Source organism: Calypte anna, chromosome 2 (assembly GCF_003957555.1).
Source record: "Calypte anna isolate BGI_N300 chromosome 2, bCalAnn1_v1.p, whole genome shotgun sequence".
NCBI lineage: Eukaryota > Metazoa > Chordata > Aves > Apodiformes > Trochilidae > Calypte > Calypte anna.
The window spans coordinates 122,450,941-122,463,806 of record NC_044245.1 but is presented as its reverse complement, the minus strand read 5'-3'; the positions used below and the strand labels follow the sequence as shown (position 1 = coordinate 122,463,806).

At 42.1% G+C, this 12,866-nt stretch overlaps 1 protein-coding gene across 3 annotated transcripts in view; it reads left to right on the top strand.

Annotated features, from left to right (window-relative positions):
* Window positions 1-12,866, top strand: part of TPD52 (tumor protein D52) — a 39,618-nt gene that overhangs the window by 10,483 nt on the left and 16,269 nt on the right. For 2 of the 3 annotated variants that reach the window (XM_008493514.2, XM_030445266.1), the window contains exon 1: window positions 10,647-11,116. The exons of the other annotated variant lie outside the window; for it this stretch is intronic. In XM_008493514.2, the coding sequence (XP_008491736.1) occupies window positions 10,945-11,116 (172 nt within the window). In that variant the 5' untranslated portion in view covers window positions 10,647-10,944. Of the gene's footprint in view, window positions 1-10,646; window positions 11,117-12,866 lie in introns of those variants that run through there. 3 annotated transcript variants of the gene reach the window in all.

Here is a 12,866-nt window from a genome sequence, read left to right as displayed (position 1 = left end):
TAAAACTGGAAACAAGCAGTGTGCAAGTCAGTGCTTGGACTTTCCCCTCTTCAGTATCCTGATTAAGTTTTTATATGGCCATGCAGAACTAAAAACTGGGAATTGCATTAATAGGTGTTTAAGTCCTGAAGTATTCGGGGGGGTTTCTGTGCTGATGGCCAAGCTATGATGTGCCAAACCTGATGAAATGTAACAGTAACCTGGTGGATATCAGCTGGACCAATACTTAAGCATTAAGTTTGGAAAGTTTATCAGGCCAATCTGTTAGACAGAACTGATCCATTAAATTCAGTTTAGGGCATGACCATTACTTAGAGTGGCTACAAATATATGTGGGTTTATTTGTTTACAGTTGTGAAATGTGTGATGGGTTAGCTTGTGCAACAGGGAACAATGCTAAACCAAGACTTAGCAGTGCAAAGCTTTATTCTTAGGGCTTGCAGTGACCTTCAGTTCCAGGTCAAATACCGTGAAGAGACAACTGGAGGAAAGGAGTGTGTTCTGAACCAACTGTACATTAAAAGTAGTGGAACTATGCTTTTTAAAAAAATAAAACAATAAACCAAAACAAACAACCAAAAACCATAAAACAAAATCCTCCTCCTTTCTTCCTCTCCCAACTCTTTAGAGCTGAAGCCCAATGTCCTTCAATACACATCCTTCAAATCCACTGCACTTCATCCTGTTGCTTCCATCAAGTCAGTTGTAGCAGAATCAGGGAATATGTCTGCTCAACTTTGTGTTAATCTAGATATTAGACTAGACTAACTAGTCTTTCCGGTTTTGTCCACTCTCATATACTTCACTACATGGTTTAACTTGCTCTTCTTACTTGTCAGTGAAATTTGAGTGAGGAGCCTGGAGATGGAGTTCAGCAAGGCCAAGTGTAAGGTCCTGCACATGGGTTGGGGCAGTCCCAAGCACAATTACAGGCTGGAAGGAGAATGGATTGAGATCCGTAGCTGTAAGAAAAAGGGCCTTGGAGTGGCCTTCCAGTACCTGGAGGAGACCTGAGAAAGAAAGCTAGAGAGGGACTTTGTAAAAGGGCATGTAGTGATAGGATGAGAGGTAATGGTTTTGAGCTGAAAGAGGATAGCTTTAGGTTAGGCATCAGGAAGAAATTCTTCACTGTGAGGATAGTGAGACTGGAACAGGGAAGTTGTGGCTGCCCCCTCCCTGGAAGTGTTCAAGGTCAGGTTGGATGGGACTTTGAGCAACCTGGTCTAGTAGATGGTGTCCCTGCCCATGCAGAGGGGTTGGAACTAAGTGGTATTTATGGTCCCTTCTAACCCAAACCATTGTGTGATTCTATTCTATGATCAGGTTATCCAAGCATGCTGATATTTAGGAAAACTTAGGTTTGTGTGGAATGGACTGGGGCACAACTAGATCACACATATATATATATTAATACTGCTTGGAAATCTTGAGAGATTAATAATGTTATAAGCAGAGAGAAGTACTTCCCTGATCTGAGCCTGGGAAGGTTGTAAAAAATCAAATATAGATTGCTTATCATGTCACCCAGAGACTAAAAGTGATGTCTTGTGTCCAAAGTCTGATCTGATGGGAGGGGGTATACTCAAATTTTTCTAGGGTCTGGAAATCCTTGAGAACTTTTATTTCCTTGTGGGGAATAATATCTGGACAAAATTTCTTGACCCTTTTCTTTACCTTACTCCAGTTTTGGAATGATGAAGTGTTTTGTGTCTGCCTGTTGATTTGTGTGACAGCAGTATCCCTGTAGACTACTGTCCTATTCTGACTTAAGAGTAGGAACAAATGTCTCTTAACAGGATTTACTCGTTTTGAGCAGCATTAAAAGTAATTCAAGGACATATCAATCAGCTAAAATATCAGAATACTTATTAATATAATGGGAACTTCAGTGGTCATAATACTTTAATAACACTTTATAGTAATACTTTAAAGGTAATGCATTTTCTGCATTGTATTAGAAACAAAGAAGCCAGTCAGTGCAGTTGGATTATTAGTGAATTACTGCTGGTTCACTGGATTGTTTAGCTGCAGCATTCTCCCCCTTGTCTCTTAAATGAGATTAAGAGCAGTGCAGAGAAATCCAGGCCCCACATTTTGAATGTGACCATTTTGCAGCTCTGGCAGAATGTGGTCCAAGTTCCCTTTGGGAGCAGCAGCCACTGCTTCAGATCAGCTTGGAAGCACTGCAGGAATTAATGCTTCCCAGGTGGGTATGGTGGGAAGTGATACAGGCAAGTAGCAGCCCAACTCTCTCTGGAGTAGGAGACTTAGAGTGGGTGGATGGTAAAATGGTGGACTGTAAAGGAATACTTGGTGTATATTGTTTGATGCTGCAGAGAAAGCAACACAACTTATTTAAAATGAGATAAACCCAGTAACAGTGAGATGCTGCATCTGTGTGCAAGGGTACTTCATTCCAGAATCTGGTGGTGCCATTAGTCCTTGTGTTAGGTCTCATTTTCTTAAGCTTGGGTGAGCTCACCAAAATTCTGAGGTGGATGAGAGATGTAGATGAATAATATGAGCTTACCTTTGTCATGGGCTCATCTGCTTGTATAAGCTATGGAACTGGCTCAGTGGCTGTTGTCAGTTTTTATGTGCCTCATGGTTCTCTGAAGGGTTTGTGGAAAAAAAAGCCACTACTAGACTAAGATGATTTGGTCCCATTGGGAAAGGGGGATCAGGAGCTTGTTCTTAAGATCTGAGAGTTTTCTGGGGCATATATGATTGCATATTTATTGTGCCAGTGCATTTCTACTGCTGCCAAGATGAGGTTTTACTGTTTCATGGCAGTCTGTGTTCTCAGGTAAGCCAAGAGCAAAAATGTTACTGCCACTTCTACACAGCTTGCTACTTGCAGTTGCTTGCATTGGAGAAACTATAGGTTGTGTTATATATTTGTTAGACAGCACCTGTCTAACTCTTAAACTTGCTTAGTCAAGGCCTGAGAAGGGAAGAGAGAATCAACCTGGTGGTTGAATTATTGAGCAAAAAGCTTATCTTATTAAGCTTAACTTAATAAGGTGCCAGACTACAGCAGAAGTGCAGCTTCACTGTGCAACCAGTAATTTGTGTGTGGTAGTTCTGGCAAAAAAATTGTACAGTTTTACAGCTTTGCAGTTTTTAAGAACATGATGTGACTGCAAAGAGCAGTGAGACTTGAGAAATTGGACAGGTTTGTGCCTCCCGAGAGGGCACAAACTGATGTCCCTGGCACTTTGGTGTAGCTACCTCTGGTTAGAGTGTGTACAGCTAGGTGCAGCTGTAAATGTTCAAATTAATTTCCACATTTTAATATGCATTTCTTGGAAGGGTGTAATTCTCTCCCAGTCTGCAGTAAGCTTAAAGCTGGGTTTGAAGACAAAAAGCACAAGTTAGAGGCTCAGGCTTTTTCTCACTTTTATAGCTTACTAAAGCAGCTCCAGGCTAGCATCAAGTACCTTCACTTGACTTCTGGTATATTGTTAGAGTCTGTTTTAAGCTGTCTAATGCTGTGAGCCTGCAGGAGGGCAGTGTAACCCAGTGAGGGGATCAGGCAGAAAACATAGAAGACAAAGTAAGTTATCCAAACAACCCCCCAGAAGTTGGCTGCCAGAGTTTCATGTGAAGGCAGTCATGGAGCAGTGTGTGTATGAGTAACAACAGAAGTCAAAATGATGTTTCCATTAAGTCCCATCAAATCTGCAGTGAGATTGCCAGGAGTGGAGGTATTTGAACACTGCCTGCATTTAGAAATTGGGTGGGATCTTAGAGGAGAGCACAGCCAGCTAGCCCTGTTTTCTTCATTAGTGTTAGGGATACTTGGAGTGCAGTTATGTGAATAGGAGAAGGCTGTTTTCACAAACTGGAGCTTTCCATACTTAGTTGTCTTCTAGTGATACTCTTAGCAGTGCTTCTAACAAATTTCATTCCAGCTGGTAGTCTGTGCATCGTTTATGGTAGTCCACCTGCAGATTCTTGTACTCTGTTTTGGGGCAATTTGTATGACAACCTTAATAACTACTGTATCTTGAACACAGAAGTGGCTGAGTGCTTTTGAAGGGCAAGCTAACATACGTAGCTGAACCATGTCTGGAAGCTTTTCTGCCAGCTTTTGTCTGGACTGAGGAACTTTGCTAGGAGAACCTGAAAGCATGCGCAAAGGAAAGTTGCTGGAGGAATGAAGGATGCTGCTCTGGAGTGGATGAAGAATAAATGGAGGATTCTGAGAGGGGAATTGAAAGACCTAATTTCAATCTGGTTTCCCTGGGTTCTGTTTAATCTATAGATTAAATCTTAAAAGGAGAGACAGGGACACTATAGGGACACTGCCAGCTCATTTGTCTCCTTCATGTTTTTCTTTGTATACAAGAATGAGCTCTTCCTGCTGCAGACATGCATTCACTTCCTTTCTGGGGAAAGGGGGTTCAAGGAGAAGTGGATGACTTTCTAAAACAGATTTGCTAAGAGCTTCTTGTGTTTTAAAGGTCTAGAATCACATGTCAGGCCCGCAGAGTTGCTTGCTCATTCCTCTTGTGAATGAAATGTAAGTAAGTCCCTTTCAGGTAAGCACAGGACTGTTCCCCAGAATCTGGCCCAACTGGACTGGTCAGCTATGTTGTCCTGCAGAGTCTAATTCTGTAAGGGCTCTTGCCTGACTTTTCAGCTGGCATAACACTCCTGGACACTGGGGAGCTGTGTGGAAGTGTCATATTTTCTGTGAAGCCTCTGGTCCATACTTCAGTTTAGAAAGTATAGGAGAAAATAGAACTTTTATCAGCAGGCAGGTATTTGCCAATCTACTGCACAGGATGAAAGGGTGGCCACAGAGCTCCTGTGGGGCAGGGCACCAAGAACTCCTCTTGTTCCTGGGTGGCCTCTCCAGGGTTGCAGACCTTGGAGTATGTGGGTGAGCAGCTTGGAACTGTGTTTAGCCATTTTCTAAACCACAGAATGATTGAGGTGACTCCTGGAGGTCATCAGGTCCAACTTCCCCTGCTCGGGCAGAGCCACCTAAAGCTGCTTGCTCAGGACCATGTCCAGAGGGATTTTCTGAGGTGCTTCTCAAGTGCCATTGCTTGCATCAAATTGTTCCAGGCACAAACTTGATAATTATGCGGTGAGAGCTGGTGTGTACCTTAAGCACTGAACAGTGTTTGTTGGTATTATTATGGTATTGCTAAGATTACAGATGGTGCTTGTTTTGGTGATTATCTTTTCAGATATCAGAGTATGTGATTCAGATATTTAATCAAATCTGCTTTGTTCTTAAAAGTTCAGTATCATTTTCTTGGTGGGACCTGATACTGTGGAGTGAGACTGGTGGGCTTTTCTGGAACTCCTTTTCAGGAATGGAAGCTCTGGAGCACAGTGTTGGAAGAGGGAGATTGGCTTTAAGAGTGCAAAAGGACAGATCTGTCTTATGAGGAAGATTGGGAGTTGCTCCAAGCTCACTCAAGTAAGGCTTTTAATTTGATTGCAGGGTTACATACTAAAACTTTGTTTAAAACAATCCTGTAGTACAGCCTTTTCTTCCTAATCTTTTTGAACTGTCATCTGGCTGCAGCTTAGCACTTTTTCTACAGCAATTTTGACAAGTTTAGTCTCTTACCAGGGATCAGTGTCCCCAGAGAATGGCAGCATAACTGAGATAAGCAGCTAAAGCCAAAGAACTAAATATATTCCTTTAGAATCTACCTGACAGTGTTTTGACTCTGTTAATCTCACTTGGAAATGTTCCTTTGTATTTTCAGAGTTTGGCCTGACTTCTCCAAAGTCAATGCAATGCCCTACTTGATTGCTGACTGCTCTGTCCTTTTCCCATAGATTTTCATGGTGGAAATGCTTTTCACTTGTTATTGCTGGAGCAGACAATTGTGGCTGTTTTTGACCAGGGTTTGAGACAGAAAATTCTGCTGTAAATCAGGGATTTCTGCCAAAAAAACCCCACAAAACTTGCTAGGGCTGGAGCAGTACCTTCAAAAGATAGTGGAAAACCTGTGCAAATACAGAGACTCCTGTCTGATATGAATGGGTTAACAGTCTTACTGTAGTATCTGCTTTTCTTGTGGCAAAACATAAGAGTGTGGATCTACTCCCTCACAAGATGTCAGGAAATTAATTTGAGTTTGTAATTGGATTGGGGGGAGTAGAGAACTGTTGCCTTCACTTAAGACAATATATCAGCTGTCTGAAATGCTGTGGGCTGAAACTTGGGTTTAAGAACAATACTAGCAACCCCATAATCCTCAAAAGTGTGTTGCAGGTTGATACATCTTGGGAGAATACTGATAATTGTAAGAGGTCTTTTCTGAGGTTTGTGGGGTTTTTTGTTTGCTTTTGATTTTGTTTGTTTGTTTGCTTGGTTGTTTTTTTCTTTTCTTCTTTTTTAATATGATAAGTGAAGGCAGCATTTAGTCTTCAGAAAGTGTTATTTGTATAGGTAGAACCATACTGGGCAGTGCTGTTGCATCAGGGAGAGGTAGTCCAGAGAAAGCACATGGGAGGAGGCTGAAGTAATGAGATTAACCTGGGAGTAGCGGTGAGTTGGACTTTGCTAAAAGGCAGCAAATGCCTGAACCCTTAAGCCAGTCTTCTGACCATTACTGAAGGCTGCAGAAGCTGCATTCATAGTCTTCAGCAACTGATATAACTGTGCAGCCCTGTTCATGTAATGTACAAATCTTAGGGTCTGAGAGAGGTATCTTCTATGAGAGGGAGAAGAGAGAGCAAGACTTGGAAATAGGAGCAAAAATGTACTCATTGAAGGCTTGCTTAGTGTTTGGGCTTCTGCTGTATTGCTTAACAGCATCTTTCTTAATTCAGTTTTAAGGCCTTGGATCAGATGCTGAAAGGCTTTACTTGTCTGTAAACTGGTAAGGCTTTGAAGATCATACTGATGCTTCAGAACTTAGATTGGCTTAAGATGGTTAAGTAGCTTTATAGCTCTTAAAATGGCTTATGGCCTATAAAACTCAGCTGGAGTAGGAAGAGAAGCCCTGACTGCTGCTGCCTGATTGAGATTTATCTGGGAAAGATGGGGCTGGAAGTCTTTACCCCAGCTGCAGTTACTCGAAGACCTTCAGTCAGCCTTGCCTGCTAGCAGACTGCAGAAGATGCTAATTCAAACCAGGTATAGGCTGAGCAGGCAGTTGAATATTAACAATCAACCTTGAAGTAAGGCTGAATCTTTTTGCTATGTCCCCAAAATAGCAAGCAACTCAACCCTGTCTTTGTCCACAAGCTCTTCCCCTTGTCTTCCCCTCTTTTGCTTGCTGAATTAAGTGCTGGGAAGCATGGTAGGCTTCCGAAAAGTATGGGCTGTGGTGCACAAGTTTGGCATCTCTTTGCTCAAACAGGAGACAAATGCAGGGCCTCCAAGATAGTGAAGATGCCTGTGGAACAGCAGAACTCTGATTAGGCACAGATCTTCTTGTGGATTGCTTATTTAGGAAGATTTATCCAAGATATTGTTTGGCTCTTGTCCTGGGGCAGCCTCTTGTCCTAGAGTATTCCTCCAATCCCAAGGCATTAGTGGTAGCCTTTCCCTTTTGGATTTAACTCTTTGTCTGAAACACTACTGATGAATACTCTTTAGGTTCTTCAAAGCCCAGAGGTAGTACTCAGTCGTACTTGAGCTGGGTTGGGGTTCTTTAGGGAAAGGAGGCCATACCTTTTTCATGTATAAGCAAACTAATGTTCTGCTAGATCTAAAAGTGGGAAAAGGAGCTTCACTGCAAGGCTATCTTGACATTTTTCCCTTGCTTAGTTACCCACAAGAAAGAAAAACCTTAATACTATTTTATCTTACTTACATTGCTGCTAGCTCCTTGGGCTAAGGTGTCAGCTGCAGACCTATGTAGCAGGTGGTATCTGTAGAAAGAACCATGCCTGAGACAAGGCAGGCAAATATCTGGTTAACAGTGTTTGTTCAAACTTAAAAGCTTTTCTAGCTGTGTAGGAAGTTCCCTCCCATCTGTGCACCAACTGTGCTGACTGTTGATGCTGAATAGTTACCTGGAAAAGCTTTAAGCACACTCATCTAACCTTAACAGAGGAGATTACAATGTGATTAATGGTAGGAGTTGTGACGGTAATGCCTTGCTGAGGCTTGTTGAGCCTTCCTGAGCTGCTCTGTGACATTCAGTTGAACTTGCTGATAATTGGTTCAAGCATCCTTGATAGAAGTTGCCTTCCTTCACGCCAGTCCCGGAGACTTCAGCTTCTAAAATGGTAGAGATGACTTCAGTTCCAGACTTTTGGTTATCCTGACTTGTTAAGGATGAATGAATACTTGTTCTGGAACAGCAAAATCTTGAGTTTTAATCTCTTGCATAATGAAAAAAACCTCACTGCACTTCGTCTCTGGACCAGGTGTGTCCTTAGGCTTCAAGATCTCTTCAGGTACTGGTTTGCAGTGGATAACTGCAGTAACAACCAAGGTATATTTGAAGCAATTGAATTTGCTATGCAGGGCAAAGGAAAAAGATCCTCGAGCATGCACAGCTACTTTAAGCCACATAACAAGATGCACTAATCTGAGCAAAGAGGGAAGTTTGAAACAGGGAGTGCTTGTACAGCCCCTCTCATAGCAATGACCTTAGGACAGTAGTTATAAAAGCTAAAGAATTGTATCGGGTGACTTCTGGGCTTGTGCTTAGGCTGTGCATATAAGCCAGGGCAAAAAGCAGAAATCAGCCTCTCACATGGAGGCTCAGTTTTGTAACTCTGCAAAGCCCTTAATGTATGTGATAGTGAGGGATTAGAACAATCTACTTGTCTCTGCCTACACTGAAGGTTTGAAGATCTTGGCCCGTGCACACTTCCATCTGTGGTGATGCAAGGCAAGGCCTTAGGCTGACTGCAGGTGTTTCTAGGACCATAAAGCTAACTGTTACACAGTAAATATGCGGGAAGAGCATTGGATTTTTGGATGGATATGGGGCATAATTTACTGGAGGGAGTTTCCTGTAAATGATAAGATAATAAAGTGTTCACTCCAGTAAGTGCCCTTGGCCAGGAAATGGTATTCCTGATCGTCAGCAGAGATAAACACATCTTCCTAAGGGGTTCTTTTCCTGTAATAGCCTTTGGTTGTTGTGCTATCAGTGTTACATGGAATGACTCTGGGGTTGGGAAAAAGTCCTAGGCGGTAGCCTCCTCTTTATTTCCTTTTTCTGTGTTGGGAGAGTGGTGGTAGAAAACACCCAGCTCTTCCAGTGTGCCACATCTGGTCACTTGTCATTCTAATCCAGTCAGTGCAACTCCTGCCTGAGCCTTGGTACAGTTGCAGCCCTTGTCTGAAGTTACAGGAGGGAGAAAGCTGCTATTCCTGTTGGTGCTTAGCTGATAGAGAGCATATTATTGCTGTAGCCATGTTACAGTTCCCTGCACCCTCTGGATGCTTTAGAGTCTGTGACGAAAGCTTTGACCTTTGTCAGGTGAACTTCACGGTGTTTCTGGCTGATGGCCACAGCCACGTGTCAGAACTGCAGAGAGACACTTTATTTTCCACTGTTAAGTGGGTCTGGAAAATAGCAGAGATCTGTGTTTCAGCATACTCATTGTTAAGAGCCTGCAGGTAGTCTGCACCAGAAACCAATGTAGGTCTTACAGTCCAAAGGAACTGCTCTTTAATTAGCTGGAAGGTCTGTTCCTCCACCCCCTGAATGCAGTGGAAAGGGAAAATTAAAACTTCAGTACGCTCTTTTCTGCTGTCCCCAGGGAATACATTGTCCAGGCTTGACTTGGGTTTGCTGCAATGCTCCTTCACTTTTTTACAGATTTATGCAGAAGGTGGTGTATGTATCTGAGCAGCTTTGTCTTTAAGCATCATTCTTATGGTGGTGGGAAAGATTAACTTCCATTTGATTAAGCTCCTCTGGGTGCAGGCTGCAGTGAAGAGCCCAGGTGAAAGTGTGATGTTGGTGTGTGAGTTTACAGCTCAGCTGTAAAGATGGTTTACAGTGGCAGAGAGCTTGTTTTTTCAGTGAAAGAAGCTGACCGTGGAGGAACTGTGCTGAGTGTGTCTCTTAGGTAAGAAACACTTCTGCTTCCCACAGCTAGGTCTTAAAACCCCCAGAGCTAAGTCAGGTGGCTGACGTAAGTTGGTCTTTCTTCGTGGTATACGTGTCAAAACATAAATCCTAAACATTTCATAAGGTCCATGCATTCCAGTTATGCCATGATTCCTGGCATAACTCACTGCTCTAGATGACTCTCTCTGAAGCACCAATGACATAGCACTGAGCACTAGCACTTCAAAAACCTGGTTTTGTTTTGTTTTATTAAATTAAAAAACCCCCAACAAAACCCACCCTTATGCCCCGGTATGTTTAGCTCTCTGGGCAAAAATTATAATGCACATCATCCTTTCATAAATAAACTAGGTGTTCTGCTTTCTTAAATCCTAAGCCCACTCTACAGTGTGGTACCTGGGCAGCAGGGATTGGGTTCTGGCTACTGGTTTTTGCACTGGTCCAAACAGCTGGAGAAATAGTTAACATACGCAGAATTTTCCATTAATCAGAGGAAAAAGTCCTACACAGATGGTGTATAGGATAGATTATGGCTAGTAATCCTTTTGTGTCCTAGAAGCTTAAGGATATCCTGGTGTAGCTGCAGTCAGCTGACCTTTTTTTATTTAAATGGTTGAAAAATCTTGATGCAGTTCTGCAGAGGACCAAGGCTCTTCCAGAAACCACGAAATGGTGAGCTGTGAATGTTTGTTAAAGGAAGGGTTTGTTTAAGTCCAGCCCCAGTTATAAATTTACAGGATCTTAACTTTGTGCCATGTAAACAGCAGCAGCTACAAGATGGCTAAGAAATCACTTGCCAGACAGCTCTATCAAATCTAACAGAGGAGTAAGAGAGCTGAATTTTATGAGGAGGTACAGAAAATGTCATGTGAAGAAATGAAGGGTTTCCGAATCCTGCTGTCTGGGTTGCCTCAGAAAGTGAAGATGAATGCTTTGGTGGAAGAAGAGGGTGGCTGCACACTCTGAATTTTCTGGCATGGATCTGTATGAGGATTACAAATCACCTTTTGATTTCAATGCTGGAGTGAACAGAAATTATCTTTACCTGTCGCCTAGCATAAACCTTTCTCCACCTGGATCTCCTACACTGGCAAAGTCTGGTAATATCCTGCTCTTTCTTTTTAAAAACCTTTATGTGGATAGTTTAGTGATGCATATCTGTAAAAAAAAAAATATCCTAATTTAAGTATTTGTAAGATTTGCCTGAAATGAAGGCAGAAGCTGACCTGCTGTTGACTCTGGTAGTGTATTAGCTTTGGTGTGTCATGTACCTCATGTGCTATGCATTTACCAGCAGATATGAGTAACTCTTACCTCAGCAGAAAGGCAGTTTGTGAGAAAATTAAATGAGCAAAAAATGAGGAAAAAAATGGCCTAGGTTGACTATTAGTTGTTTTGTTTGTTTGGGGTTTTTTTGTGGAGGGGTTGGAGGGCGAAGGCAGGCACTGACTTCTGAAGTCATACTAACATCTGCTCTTGCTGTAGTGCAGAAAATACCACTGATTAGCAAAAATGCCTTCTAAAACCTTTACTCTGTGCCATCTAGCATTTAGATTTCTGTAGATCTTACATCTGTAGATAATTAATGTACTTGCACTCCCCTGAGGAAGCAGCTGTTGTGTGTTGTAGTGGCATCTGTCCAGTGATTAATCCTACTAATTTCTAGCTGATAACCTGTTGTACAGAACACCTACAGCCATGCCTACCACCACATCTTAACCTGGTTTTACCACCTTTCCTGCCAGATGTAATCATCCAGTGTAATTTAAAATGTGGAAAGCTTAGCCCTACTTCAGGTGTGACAGAGCAAGGAAAAGTTACAAAATGCTGACTTTTTTTTGGGGCTTATTTTCTACAACCTTATAAATGTGCATCCCTTGGGGAACCTCCATGTGACCTAAAACAAACCCCTCTGTGATCTACATGGGGTAGGGACTTCTGGGGTGCAGGGGTCAGCTTTCACTTCTGCAATTATTGCATCTCCCACCTCTTCTAACAGGGGGGAGCAGTCCTTTGTATCTGGTAGTGATGCATCACCATCAGCACCAGCCTTTGCTGTGGTTTTTTTTCTTTTTCATTCACTTTGAATTATTGTATGATTAGTGTTTGGGAGAAGCCCAAGAGCTTCCTTCCCCAGGTTGAAGAAATATGCCTTGCTTTGGCTTTTCCACTGCGATAAATGGGAAGCACTTAAATCTGATTTATATATTTATATATAAGTCTATCTATATATTGACACACATATACATATCAAAATAAGTATTCTCTGTTGTGCTGTATATTAGTCAAACATTGGAGTGATCTTAAAATCTTGTAACATCTTGTTCTGAGCTCTAACAAGTGCCTTTTTTCTTTAGTTTTGCCAGACACATAGTGGTAGCCAAAATGCCCATTCTGAGTGTCACACAGAATATATCTGTCTAAAGATAATGCTTTGTGAAGTCTAACCCTCCCCCAGCCCAAAGCCTGCTCATCCAAAATGAACAGTACTTCCTTAACCAGCTCATGTTTACAGCTCATCTCTGAATTCAGGCCAGAACAAGGTTGGCACTTTGGGGCAAAAAAAGGGCATGAACTTGGGTTGAAACCAACCAAAGCAAACCCCAAGCCAGGAAACCTGAGTGTAACTTGAGTGACTCTAATGCTTTGCCCACCCTGGCACAATAAAAGGGACTTAAATCCTGAACAGGATCCCTGGAGCCTGAATCAACTAACTTGCTTTTGTCTTTATTTTTTTCATTGCAGTAGATCTAATAAACTGCTGGGATCATATTTCAATCTTAGAAATACACCTAAAAATTGACCTTAATACTTAAAAGGTTTCCCAATACTAGATAGGTCTTCACATTT